Consider the following 14,886-nt stretch of genomic DNA (forward strand, 5'->3'; position numbering starts at 1 on the left):
CACTTGTGCTGTCAAGTGATTACAAGTGGGAACAGTGTAGCTAAAAAGACGCCGACCACTGAAGGATTACAGAACAGACATAAACACAAACAGACAGACAGACAGACTCACACACTGACCACAGAGAGACAAGACTTCCATTTTCCTCATGTCGTACTTAATTGCGACTCTTTTTCTGGTCTAAGCCCTTAAGAAATGCCCTTGAGGTTGTCATAGCAACCCCGTGTAAGTGCTTGGCTGAGGATAAATCACCGTCTCTGTGTGGGATAAAATTATGACAAGGTACAGCTAATCATCTCCAGCATCTGATGAAGAGCACAAAACTCATCAACACAAGTGGACTCGCAGCACGGGCATGAACACTTATGCTCTCACTGGCTGCCAGGACACAACTGAGGGCCTGCTTATGATGCAGCTCTGTTTTACTGGTATGTGCAGCATGTTTTCTGACTTTATTTTATCAAAAACAATATTATATTTAACATATTATATTAGATTAGATTATACCCCATATCTGACAAATACCTGTGAGGGCCCTCTGTCAAACAGATACAGGCAACTGGACTCCTGATGCATCTTGTATTTTCTTTTTTTTTCTCTTGTGTTGAGAATTAGAAATGTACAAAAAAAAGGTTTGTACCAATATTTCCAAGCATCTCCCAGTTCAGACCACACCACATCACGTTACTGGACTAACATTAGGTCATGAACACAGATGATATTTGCACCTGAGAAAGTGACGAAACATAAAGACAATGTAATGTGTAAAACAAGCAAAAATAGAACAAGAACAAAAATAAGGAAAGCAGAGGGCACAAGGGGTAAGTCATGAGGAGTAAAACCAGAGTCATAGCAGCAAAGCAAGTCTATATACTACGTACAAGGAAGGTAGAGACAACAGGTGAAAGGGCGGGGCAGATAATCTAAAAGGTTCAAAAGCAGACAAAGGTGTGATGAGGTGACAAGACAGGACAAGAGGATGTGTCAAGATAACGAAAACACAACACCATTAAGAGACGCACAAAAAAACTGCACAACAAAACAGGGAAATAAAAGTGAGTCAGGCTCTGGGCTCCGCCCCTTAAATCCAATGAAGGACAATCTTAACACTTCAACATACCAAGACAATGCTATGCTTCCAACTGTGTTAACAAAGCTATGGACGGTCGGCACAGAGTCCGAACTGCAGAGATTATGAGCCAGGTCTTCTCGTCCAACATCAGTGCCTGACCTCGTCAATGCTCGACACAATGACTGGACACAAATTCACATTCAAACACTTCAAAACCTTGTGGAGTCTTCCAAGAACTCCATATTAAAGTCTTGTATATGTACTTGAATACATCGTTACACAGTCCCTGTTAGTGAAATAGTTGGACATCCCAATCCTTTGTGACATAGTGTATATTTATATTCATGCCTGTACACAGAAGGACGCAGCAGAAGCCTTTTTCACGTTTAGGCTGAGTTGAATCAGGGATAACCACTTAAACAACCACTAAAAAGACAAGGTTAACATTTTCTATCATTTTCTAAAGTCCATCTTGAGAGGAAGCTAAGATGTTGATGGGGTACTTGTAAGTGAATATATTGCATCAACACAGTCAATTATACACAAACACAATCTACTGTGTGTTTGGCTTCACTGTTGTTGATCAGGCCTGATTACAGACCCATCACATCAGTGTGGATTTGACTCAGTGGTCACAAGCGCAGTCGACGCAGAGTCTGATTGACTTGGAAACGCAACGCCGGGGCAGCCACGGAGGAGGAGGAGGAGGAGGAGGAGGAGGCGGAGACAATGTTTGCCTGTGTCACGGTGCACTCTGGGAAAAGCCAGGCTTTAGGATGCAGTAATTACCATGTGCCTTCTGGCAGAGATGTAAAGAGGCTTTCAATGGATCTCAGTGCACCTGGAGACGGCCCTAAACCCTAATGAGGTTCAGAGAATTGCAGAATTATTGGTCAAACTGCTTGGTCTGATTTTCTCTTTCCATCCCAGAGTCCAAATAAATAAAGCATAATTAGGATTTTTCCATGGCCACATGTTAAATCCTGGTAGGAGCAGTGATCCCAGAGTTTAAGGAGGAATTAGAAATAATTGCATTTACAATAAATGTGTACAATCACACACACTATTTGGAGACATGTTATTTCAGGCTGTGTCGGTGTCTCTGTTGACAGCATAAGCGCCGTCTCTGTACATCCAGTGCACTGTGTGTCTATTGATGGATTGTCGTGAACCCACTCTCACTGAGGACAATCCTAAAATCCTTAAGTAAATAATATGGCTGCCTCCAATCTGCTGCAGACGGCGACAAAAACAACAACAAACAAACAACAAAAAACAACAGTGTCACTTTTACTGCACTGTTTGCATCAAGTATTACACATGCCCTCATTTTGGGCCTTTAATTCATTTAATTAAGATGCATTCATTAATATGCATTTATGAAATCCAACATAATTCATAATGCCTAAGTGTGATTATGAAATTGTGGAAATATTAAAACAACAAATAAAATGCACAAAAGTGACATATTTTCTTTGGAGTGAAGAATTAGATAAGTGAAACAGGTTCTGAAGTCTAAGCTGGGATTAGCAGTGCAGCCCCACACACTGCCAAGGGGATTTCTCTTTTAACCTTATACTTTAGAGTCATGGGGAAGGGGGGCGGAGCCTCACTGTGGCAGATGAGTGAGTGACTGATGAAGGAGAGCAGCCCAATGATGCCTCTCTCTCTCCTTCATTATTACTCATGGAGTGATTCACTTCAGAATCACTTCATCTAAGTCTAATACTGACATTTCATTTTCTTTTTCTTAATCACTTACATCAAACATCACTTTTGGTAAAGCAGTGTGTTTGTTAAAGCTGCACCGACTGTTCCTTTAGTTTTTACAGTTGACTGACATCTCACACAAGTGGTACATAGATAACGATGATTGATTTTAAAGATAATGAAGTGATAATTTAGGTTTTTAGGGCTGTGTGAGGTAATATGAGTTTTACCCTAACCCATTTTTAGACGTCAGGGACACAGGAGATGCTGCTCTTCTGTTGTCTCATTTGATTAGTTTGTTTCACTTAGTTCAATCCAAATGAAGGACGTTAAACACAGAAGTCCGACTTACTGATGGAGGCAACAGTGGATCAACAAGTCCTTTGAGTGCCTTTGAGTAAAATCACTGATTTTCTCAGGGTACTTTGGTGCAGGACATTGAGCCGTTGACACAGTGACACAAAGTTCCATTTCCACACTAAAAGCAAAATAAATCAAAAATAAAAATATTTTGCTATCTGAAATAGCATCAATTGTAACAGCACAATCTATAGTCATATTATTCCAAGGGAAATAAACGGGGGGTTGTTATTATTTTGATTTTGATTTGACAGATATGTACTAACCCAACCTCGAGTGAGTTATCCTCTAATCCTCCACCATGACATCTGAATATATTATATTTGATAGACCTGCTCGCCTTGAATTGGCCATTGTACGACAAATAAAATATTGAATGAGTTGAATTGAAAGGATACACGTGTAATATTGTCACATGAGGTTCAGTCTTGTCCTTGTATGTGGATGAGATTTCAACGAGACCTGCATTGAAATGGCACATGGACATATTTTGAACGGAATTAAGTCAAATCATCCTATGAAAATTGAATTGAATTATATTGAGATGTTTGTTTGGACTGGTCCTTTAGGGAACATAATTCAAATCTGATTTAATTGAAATAATGTTAGTAGTTTATTTCAAACATGGAACTGATATACAGTATATAATATAAATGAAATAAGCAACAAACAAAGAATAATAATGCAAAAGTGGACAATCAATGACAATCTGAGAAAAGAAAAACAACCCCCTTCACTTACATTGACCACATTTTGATTATTGCAGAATGAGTAATTATTGTTACACAGTAGCTTAGATGTAAAAGTACATGACCACCGTGTACTTGTACAACCTGTACGTGCGCGTGCTGGACTACAGTGCAGTGTTGTAGTGATGGACAGCAGGACTCCTCCCCTCCTCTGATCTGGGATCTGTCCTCCTCTTGAGTCCTCTTGTCTCCTCTCTCCTCATCCAGCAGAGCCGCTGGCACCAATGACTCGCAGCCGGCATCGATGTGTTTGGTGACGCTTTGTGATCGAGAACATTTCACTGGAAGTCAAATGGTTTTTTTTCTCTTTGCTGTTATGAAGATGGAAATAATATCAGGAGGATAATATCACCACAGGGGCACAGCGTGTTCACCAAGGCTTCACACTTGGTGAGTGACGCGTATAATTCACCAACAGGCTCTTTGTATATATTCATGATCATAAAGTATTAATGAGCATAAAGTGATGAAGATTGTTTTGTTTTTCAGAATCATAAACGTCTTTATTGTCATTTTACTCAGACTTATTGAAAGTGAAGCGGCTCATCTTAAATAAATAAAAAACACTTTTTAAAAGTTTATTTGAAGAATTCAATTTGCAAAACTCTATTTTGGTTTGTTTATGTATATACTGTATATAAACACACACATACGTATGTAAATAGACATATTCTGTATGTAAGACACTAGAGCTGCAATCGCTTATTGATTATTAATCAATTACTAAATTAATCGTTTTAATTAAAACTATTTTGATAACTGGTTTGAGGTTTTTTTTTCAATAATTAAAACACGATTTCTGATTTTCCAGCTTCTTAAAAGTTAATATTTTCTTTCTCGTTTAAGAACGTCATCATTTCCAGGTTTCCATACAATGATCGATATTTCATTTGATTTCATGGACCAAACTAGTTTTCGATTCATCGAGAAAATAATCCACCGATGAATCGTTTGTGAAAATAATCGTTAGTTGCAGCACTAATAGACCCACACGCACACACACACACGCACACACGCACGCACACACGCGCACACACACGTCAACCACATCGTGAAATAACCGGAAGTAACAAAAACAAAACAAAGAATATGAAAATCAGTAACAAGAACAGATGAGAGAGAACAATGATGGGGGAGGGGTTGACAACATTTCAACAAAAGTAAAATATGCTGTTGATCAACAAGACCAAGAGACTTAGACATAGATTTACTTCACTTTGTCACAGGATGTCAAACAGCTTTTCATTTCATTTTTAAAACAAGCTGAAAAAGAAGGGTTTACTCTTCTTCCATTTATTTGTTTATTTGTTTATTTATTTACATAATGATAATCATGTTTACCATTGTCAACACCTTCTTTGGCAGTAAATTAAAACCTGATTTAAAAAAAAGAAGAAGAAGAAGAAACAAATGAAATGTCCACATGAGTAAATAGATGAAAACAGCAGTAAAATAAGTGAAACTGTAGCAAAAGTTGTGTAAAAGCAATGAATGTAACCATGTGTTCCTGGTCTCCTGTGTGTGTGTTTTGTTTTTTGAAGTTAAAAAAGTTAATAACACTATTAAAAATGTCCAAACATGCATTTTGAATTAAATGAAATACAGGCTATGGACATACTGGACATACTGGAGTCTTCAGTGAGGACATATTGAGTGGCAGATGCACAAAAATCATTGGCTGTAATAAGATCATGTCCATGTCATGTTTCCTGTAAATAAGTAATTCATCAGCTCCACAGTGCAGGGCTCTTTTAGTTGAACACATAAAAGACATAATAAGAAAATGTAACTGCTCTATAATGAGTTTTTAAAATAAAACCTATATTATTAGGGAATGGAGATGTTTGGATGGCGATGAGTGTGTGCACCTTCGCTGCAAGCGACAAGCTTCTTAGTGGGTCTTGACCCGCTGGTGCTACAGCGCGACTAATCTCCAGAAACAAACTGTGAAACAGTGGCTGTGAAATGCTCTTTATTACACACACGCAGGTAAACAAGTGTCCCGAGTGCAGACATGCTTTCTGTGTGTTCATTTCAATTCAGCATAGTCCAAGAAGCTCTCAGCAGGCGCAGGTTATTAAAAGAGTGGTTTTGTGTTTCTATAGATTCAAATTCAGACTGAAAGAGTTCAATTTAACACAATTCCAGAGTTTATTTGGTCCTAATTGGATGTTAAACTGACTCTTTTGTCCTAATCAGAACGCAGTGTTACTTTATATGATAGTTACGTTTAACACTGCTGTGTTTGGTCCTAGTTTGAGTTGGTGCTGAATCGACAATTTCAGTGTAAAAGACTGTAAAAGTTACTGAGTGGTGTGTTTTTATACTGTATACATCAGACTGATGATGGTATACCTCAAACCGCTGCACCTTACGTAAAATACTTTTATTTTGACTCTTATTTATAACTTAAAATAACCTATAGTTGACTGTTTTGTGTGTTTGCTGATAACTGCTCCATGTGTGGGGACAAATAAAGCTTTTTGAAAGAGGTTCAACACCTTTTTACAACAACATGAATGAGCTGGAATAACAGCACCATCATCATCCCAATATGGTTGTCATGATTTAAAGGAAAGACATGCTGGTTCATATAGACTGCTGTTGTTTTGCCTGGTGCATTAAAACAGCTGCGTGGGTTGGGGATGATGATGATGATGATGATGTACAGACACACTATGGGCTTCACCCTCACCATCAGCCATCAGGCACTGAGCTTCTCTGTGAACCTGTCAGAGTGATTTAGTTTAGTGGGGGTTGGTTAACTCCCTGGTATTAGCTCTAATCTACACGTGTGCACGTGTTACAACCATTGGTGTTTCCCCAGAGATCAGCGAGTCATTATTTACTAGCAACTATTACACGAGGCAAAGAAAAATGGTGCCGAGATATTGACTGTGGATCTTTTACGAGGTGTTAAAATGAACCTGAACGGCACCAAATTATAACAAATATGAGATTTTATTTATCCACAACTGAAGAGAGTCATGTACAGGTTTATTCAGGGGCGATTCAAGAGACTTTGGGTTACCAGGCAACAGAGATTGATGGTGGGGTGGGGGCTACATCAAACAAGTGGCACTGGGCCTTGACAAGAGGTTTCTAACAATAGTGTCACTCATTATTACTTTAATGCAGAAAGCCCTCTCCAAACCATAATGATAACAAACTCCAGAAAGAACAAGCATTACATCAGTAAACAACAACAAACAAAAAAAGGAAAAATGAATTTAATCACAATTTTAAACAAAACTTCATCAACTTCTGCTTCTCATTTACTCTGTTTTCTTTTAAATTCAAATAATAAAGCACATTGAGCAGCATTTGCATGTGGAGCAAATCACCTATTTTTGTTTGATTTAATTGAATTGATTGAATATAGTGCATGATAAATCCAACAAATGAAACCATTCACATATTCAGGAAAATTGGCAGCTTGTAATAAATGTGATTATTTGAGTTCAAAGGAGACAGAATTTGTTTAAACATGTGCAACAGACACAAGGGATTTGCCAGATTATGCCACGTTAATATTGAATATAATAACAGAATATAAAAGTGAACATGCTGTGGCAGGGGCCCCGCTCTGAGCTCGGGGCCTCTGAGAACATGCCTGCTTTGCCTGTCCTGCTGCGATGGCCCTGGTTGTCCCTGTTCTCTCTAAGTGAAACCCTAATAGTCTTAACCCGCTGTACACAAAACCAAACATAGCGACGACAGTACAGTATAGTCTACCTGTAAGCCAGAGCTTAGTTATTTTAAAACCGAGCCGATGGTTGACAGAGAAGAGGCCACTGATCCGGTTTAATGTTAAGGACATAATGAGCGTGTATTTTTAGGCGTCTCCAAGACAGACTGAGGAAAGTCATGGACAACACAACTGTAGTGAGCAGCGGTGTGTGCGCTGTACCATTAAACTACACCGCACCTGAGACGATAAAGAATACTATCAGAATACTACTTGGGTAAAAGTCTTAATACTATCAGTGTATAAGTAGGTATAGTAGAGAAGTACAGCATATGTACTTATGAGTATGAGTACATTATGTTCTGATTTCTGAACCAGTCTGAGACCTACACACTCGCTCTCATTGAACAGAGGGGAAAACTGATTTTAGTCCTTCCATCTATCAAAAGACTAATAAAATCAATGCTTAAATCTGTGATAATCTGCGATCTTGCAACGTCCATGGAGATAATCTGTGATGTCAGATCTCAGTGCACAGGTGATTCACTTCACCTCCATCAGTAACTCAACATGTGTTATGTTTCCTTTGTTCAGATTTAAGGAACACGAACTTGACACAGCAGCCGATCTGGATCTCCTGTGTCCCTGTGGGCTCAAAACGTCGATTTTCTTAAACAAAACTTTGGTGTGGGAAAGGTTCAACTTGAGTTTACAGCCATGAAAGACTTTGTAACAGAAGATAAGATAAAATGGCAAACATACTCATATTGTACACGAAAGGAGGTGTCGCCTGTCAGCAGCACATACAACCACACAACATGCTACTGAAAGGTCATGTCAGAATTTTGAAATGTATGCATGATGATGCTTGTTTGTACATTATTAACATTATTAATCAGTGTTCCCAGCAAGTGCTTTCCTAATGCACACAATCCCAGTAAAATGATGCGTTCCATTTAGAATACGTATAGAATTAAAAGTGTATGATTATTGATGTATGGACTGTGTGTTTGTTCCTCTGTGCTTCAGGCTTCCACAGCCTCTCACAACAACATGGCAGAACACTGCAGCAGAAGTCCCGACTCAACCAGACTGCGACTGTCCACAAATACACCTGTTGATCAACTTGCGGTTGTTGAAAATGGAGACAGCAGGTGTGACACCGCCGCTCAGTTAAAGGTCCAGTTTGCAACATTCAGGAGGGTTGATTGACCTTTGTTACTCGTTACTACCAAATAAAATCAGAAGAAGAATAGTTGGAATTGTCTGTATTTATGTAGCGCTTTTCTAGTCTTGATGAACACTCAGAGCTGTTTTACACGAGAGTTTTGCTATTCACCCATTCACACATCACTCACTCTATCACACATCTTTCATTCCCTTTCCCGTCAGGTGCGACGCGAACAACCTTCCAGTTGAAAGACAACTTGTTTTACCAATGAGCTAGCGTGACTCAATTCTAACTCTGCACTTGTTGAAATACTTTTACTTCTCAAATAAAATTTTAGATAGTTTTGATACTTAAGTACAGTAAATGCAATATACTTTAGGTCATTTTGTAAAAAAGTGACTTGAACATCAACCAAAGTCATTTTCTGGTAAGATACTTACTACTTTTACTCAAGTATCCACCAACAGCAATCAAGTGCTCTCTGACTATAACAGCTGCTGCTGTTTCCTTCACCATGCAGCTCCAAGTAACATACAAGAGACCATTAAATTCATTTACGTTGCTCCTGGACTTTTTAAAGGGTTTTGAATTGAGCAAAAAGCACCAACATTACCTGCTTTCTGCATCAGACACACTGGAATTAGCCTCTTGGACAATAATCGTGGTGTGATTTGATCGTGTCCTTGTCGCTTTCTCCAATCCCACTGTCTTCCAGAGTTCACTCCCTCTGCGATGACAATTCAGAGAGGACGCCATCGTTATCATCGTCCTACAGAGACTCACACACAGCTACTCAGGCAGTGGCCAGGTAAACATTTGGAGTAGATTTTAGAGTTTTTAGATGGAAGACATCTAGTTCCTGTAGCTGATTCTACCATAAGAATGCCTGTATCATTTTTTTTTAACTTAATTGGGCAACTTTAGTTTGTGTTAATAATTTAGGTTTCAAACCTTAAGACTAAGAAAACACAAAAACAAAATCCAAGACGTTCTGCTGAATGTTAATACTGCAGACAAACGCTGACCAATGTGAACCCTGATGACGACCAAGAGTCCATCTGTTTGTTGTATATGCTTAAGAGATAAATGGATATATAACTTTACCTAAAGATGAGGGACCTTTGTTTTTTCTCCAAGGTTGTCTACAGCAGTAAGATCTGACAGGACGGCTCAAATGTAGTTTTTGTGTATATTTACACGCCATGTAAACATCAGAATCAGAATCACAGAGTGAATACTTTACTCATCCACGGGTAGAAATTGGTTAAAATTGTCTAAAAGTGCAGCATACAGTGTTTCATTTGTTTTGTGTAAACTTGATTTGTTTGATTGAAATAACTGGTAAAGGTCAAAAGAGAAACATGTATCAGTAATGCCTCCCAAAAAGTTAAGACTGATGTCAAAGTTGAAAATAAATAAGTACATAAAGTAAATCTTTATTTACTTTATGTAAATAAAGATTTACAAATTTATTTTGTATTTATTAATGTAAATCTTTAAACTGTTAAAGGTACAGTGTGTGTGAAATGTATTCTTAATCTTGTAATCTTAATTTCTGCCTATATTTTACACACGGGACCTTTAAAACAGCTGTACAAGTATCATACAATGTTATGCAACAATTGAATCATGTATCCTAATGCTTGATAAGTTCATGTGCAGTCACATTTATGGATGTAGCCACGCTCTCCTCTGAACCTCCCTCTGACCCTGCAGGTTCTCCTACTTCTACATGCTGCGGAAATGGTTGTCTCACCGAGTTAACCCTCAGACGGAGAGGCGAGACTCGTTCCTGGATCGCTTCAGAGGCCCCGAGCTCAAAGACATGGCCGGGCGAGAGAGCAACGCCCAGTCTGTGGGTCACAGCGACACACTCCGCAAAACAAAGTAAGTATTAAGACTGCGGCGCGAGTTCGAACTCCATTTGAACTCACAGTGACAGCAGTGGACACCAAACAGGTGTCCAACCATTTAACAGCCACTTCCACAAAGTTCACCGGGCTGTGTATCTCTCTCCAAAGCCTTCCCAGTAAGTGGCCACTGGCTACTTACAACATGAATAACTGCAACAACACAGACGAGTAAGTGTGTGTGTGTTGAACAGTAGACGTAGATTTGTAGATATTTGTACAGAACTCCTTCAGAACAAACCTTCCAACTTCCCCATTTCCTTCTGCATTAGATCAAACTAAATCTTTAAATGTTTGAGGGATTTATTGTTGCAAGTCGTTTGCAGCAAGAACACCCAGATTTGTAACCTGGTTGGAACAAGGGTCTCTCTGCATGGAGTTTGCATGTTTTCTCCAGGGTCTCTGGTTTCCTCCCACAGTCCAAAAACATGCAGATTTGGAGATTAGGCAAACTGGACATGAGTGTGAGAGTGAATGGTTGTTTGTCTTTCTATGTGATGGACTGGTGACCTGTCAGCTGGGATTGGCACAAGCGCCCCCTAATGTGGAGGATAAAGCGGCAGAAGATGAGTGAGTGAGTGAGTGAGTGAGTGAGTGACTTAGATTTGAAAGTGGAAAAACTGAAAGAAATATCATGGTGCCATCTGTTGGACAAATGTATGACCTGCACCAAATCTTCCAACAATCCTCCAGCCTAACCCCCCAGTACGAGTGTAGTCCTCCCGTACGTAGAGTAGATGTCGTCAGGTAGGACAGTCCCTCGTAGACCGCCGTCCTCTTTTCACTGGTGTCCAAAAGTAAACTTGTGATCCGTAGCAAAAAAGAGGACAAAAAAGACGAGATTAAAAAAGACGAGAAAAAGGATGAGGAGAAGAAAGACGAGAAGAAAGACGGGGACAAGAAGGAGGAGAAGAAGGACGAGAAAACAGACGAGAAGAAGGACGAGAAGAAGGATGAGAAGAAGGACGAGAAGAAGGATGAGAAGAAGGATGATAAGAAAGATGATAAAAAGAAAGAGGCGCCCCCGTAAGTAAACAATCAGCTGTGGGTTATGGATAACAGAAAACAAGTCTGTCAGTTTCATCTTCATGTAAAGATATTACGTTTATACTCAACTAACTTGATTTGTTTTTGTTTGTGTAGGAAAGAAATCTGGATTATGGATCCAGCTACAGATGTATACTACAAATGGCTGACTGTCATCGCAGGCCCAGTATTTTATAATCTAATGATGATCGTAACAAGGTATTTTTATTTTATTTTAACACGCATTCAATCTAATTCCTAGTGGATGTTCACACCATTTAAACATCTTTGTTTCAGAGCCTGTTTTAACGAACTCCAGAACACTTATACAAAACTCTGGCTCTTCTTGGATTACACCGCAGACGTCATCTACTACATGGACACGTTTGTCAGATCGAGAACAGGTTGGATTCTTGAAAATGTTTAAAGCGACACTGTGCGACGACGTAGCAGCAGCATTTATAATTCTTAATATTTTATAATGGATACGTTAAAGGTTTCCTCAGTGTCAGTGAGGAACACTGGCTTTGACTGACTTGTCGGTCTGAGACTCACAGACAGACTGAGAATGAAAAAGCACAGTTTTCCTTACTAAAATAAAAATGTGATTTCCATACCTTTAAAATAAGCCTCTTATTTATACTCTTGGCAAGGGCCTTGCTTTACACAGTCTGCCATCTTGTGCTCCGATGTTGAACATTTAGAGCTTGTATTTCACATTTTGAAGCAAAAAACAAAGCACAATATCCTTTCTTGTATGGAAAGAGGTGAGCGGAGGATTATTAGATGTCTGACAGACTGAACCTTTAAAATAGTTGAATTATGTGGCTTCTACGCATGCACCTTTTGTATCCGTGTCCATTGTTGATCGTGGATTTGGCTGCTAACCATTTGCTTGTCCCCCAGGTTACTTGGAACAAGGCTTGCTGGTGAAAGACAGCAAGAAACTGAGGGATAAATACAGAACAACGCCTCAGTTCAAGTACGATATGATTTCAATGATACCGACCGATCTGCTGTTCCTGAGATTCGGATACAACAACCCAGAGTTTAGATTCAACCGTCTTTGCAAAATTTCGAGGCTTTTTGAGTTCTTCGAACGGACTGAGACCAGAACCAGCTTCCCGAACATATTTCGAATCAGCAACCTTGTGCTTTATATCCTTATTATTATCCACTGGAACGCTTGCATGTTCTTTGCACTTTCAAAAACCATCGGTTTTGGATCTGACACTTGGGTGTATCCCAATATCAGTCACCCGGAGCACGGCCGCTTGGCCAGGAAGTATATCTACTCCCTGTACTGGTCCACACTGACCCTCACCACCATTGGAGAGACCCCTCCACCAGTCAAGGACATTGAATTCCTCTTTGTCATCGCCGACTTCCTCACTGGTGTCCTGATCTTTGCCAGTATCGTCGGTAACGTCGGTGCTATGATCTCCAACATGAACGCTTCTCGTGCCGAGTTCCAGGCAAAGATTGACTCCATAAAGCAGTACATGCAGTTTCGAAAGGTCACCAAAGAGCTGGAGGCCAGGGTCATCAAGTGGTTTGACTACCTTTGGACAGAGAAGAAGACCTGCGATGAGAAGGAAGTGCTGAAGCACCTCCCCGACAAGCTCAAGGCTGAGATCGCCATCAACGTCCATTTGGATACGTTGAAAAAAGTGCGAATTTTCCAGGACTGTGAAGCCGGTCTCCTGATTGAACTGGTGCTCAAGCTGCAGCCACAGGTGTTCAGTCCTGGAGATTACATCTGTAAGAAGGGGGATATTGGCAGGGAGATGTACATCATCAAGGAGGGGAAGCTAGCTGTGGTGGCCGATGACGGAATCACGCAGTTTGTAGTGCTCAGTGACGGCGCATACTTTGGGGAAATTAGTATCCTAGGAATCAAGGGAAGTAAGGCAGGCAACAGGAGAACTGCCAACATCAGGAGCGTGGGCTACTCTGATCTCTTTGCCTTGTCCAAAGACGATTTGATGGAAGCTCTCACTGAGTATCCAGACGCCAAGAAGGCTTTGGAGGAGAAGGGGAAAGCCATCCTGATGAAAGACAATCTGATCGACGAGTCAGTCGCAAATGCCGGTGCTGACCCCAAAGACCTGGAAGAAAAGATCGTCCAACTGCAGAGCAACCTGGACACCATGCAGACCAAGTTTGCCCAGTTGATGGCGCAGTTCACCTCCAGCCAGACGAGGATGAAGCAGAGAATCACCACCATGGAGTCCAGAGTGAAATCTATACAGCCGGAGGACCTTTCTGAAGTGGTGGCCGACAAAGACAAAAAAGTCCAATAAAGTGACAGAAAATGAAAGGGATTTTTAACTCAGGAGTTTTTTTTTTTTTTAAATCTTGTGTTTCTATCCATTTACACATCATAATGTGTCAATGCTGCGACTGTCGGCCGTTCCATGTTGTTATGCTTCACCATTTTGCTCAGAAGCAGCTTTTTCTTTTCTTTTTTAAAGAAATAGCCTTAGAAATAATAAATGAGGATTGTTTCCTGTTCCTGATCAGTACGCACGTTTTTATTTCTAAAGTGTGAATGGAAAAACTCAACATTACAACTTCAATATCAGTTTGATCTTCTGAACGATACCGTATGAATGTAATAAATAAAAAAAGAAATGAATGAATGCCAGTTGTGTTAGCAGCATATGCTATCAGTTGTAAATTTTAATGTCGTTTATGTGAGTTAACATTAAAAAAATGTCCATATAAGAAATATCACGTCTTAATGTTCATACTGTCATTTTTACAAGTGAAATAAAATGTTGCTACTGAATGTGAAGTGCCTCAAAACTTTATCCTAAAGGGATAGTTCCAAGTTTTCTGAATTTCTCAAGTGCAGTTGTATGATGGCACTTGCAGACACGTAGTCAGAGCTCCCAGAGCTGTGAGCGCCCCCTGTGCCAAGAATTAGCATTAGATGGAGGCTGTCCCTTACAGTGACACGAGGAAAAACTGATCCTGTGGTGTCTTATGAATAGGTTTGTTGTTAGACTACATTTTCCAACTGGAAAAAATCAGTATTTTAAGCTTGTGGCAACACAGGGTTACTCGTTTGGTGAGTTTATGTCTCTTGGGTCAATCACAACAAAGGATTTTTAAATACCACAAAATGACACATTTAATCTTACAGTTAAGCACTCACAGCTGTGTTATTAGTAATAACATTAGTTCAATATTTTGGA

At 39.7% G+C, this 14,886-nt stretch overlaps 1 protein-coding gene across 1 annotated transcript; it reads left to right on the forward strand.

Moving 5' to 3' along the window:
• Positions 1–4,101: 4,101 nt before the first annotated feature.
• On the forward strand, positions 4,102–14,473 carry cnga3a (cyclic nucleotide gated channel subunit alpha 3a). The gene is made up of 9 exons (XM_044044200.1): positions 4,102–4,281; positions 8,609–8,733; positions 9,466–9,558; positions 10,467–10,637; positions 10,772–10,831; positions 11,477–11,686; positions 11,804–11,905; positions 11,984–12,090; positions 12,593–14,473. The coding sequence occupies exons 2-9, from the start codon at positions 8,633–8,635 to the stop codon at positions 13,987–13,989; spliced, it is 2,241 nt and encodes a 746-aa protein (XP_043900135.1). The 5' UTR covers positions 4,102–4,281; positions 8,609–8,632; the 3' UTR covers positions 13,990–14,473.
• Positions 14,474–14,886: the final 413 nt, after the last annotated feature.

This window comes from Solea senegalensis, linkage group LG14 (genome assembly GCF_019176455.1).
Source record: "Solea senegalensis isolate Sse05_10M linkage group LG14, IFAPA_SoseM_1, whole genome shotgun sequence".
NCBI classification, from domain to species: Eukaryota; Metazoa; Chordata; class Actinopteri; order Pleuronectiformes; family Soleidae; genus Solea; species Solea senegalensis.

Excerpts from the sequence above, each read along its gene's own strand:
- cnga3a (XM_044044200.1), top strand. The coding sequence starts at position 8,633 with ATGGCAGAACACTGCAGCAGAAGTCCCGACTCAACCAGACTGCGACTG. Across the intron at positions 10,832-11,476 it reads AACTGCAACAACACAGACGA|CAAAAAAGAGGACAAAAAAG; the intron begins GTAAGTGTGTGT and ends TGTGATCCGTAG. Across the intron at positions 12,091-12,592 it reads GTTTGTCAGATCGAGAACAG|GTTACTTGGAACAAGGCTTG; the intron begins GTTGGATTCTTG and ends CTTGTCCCCCAG.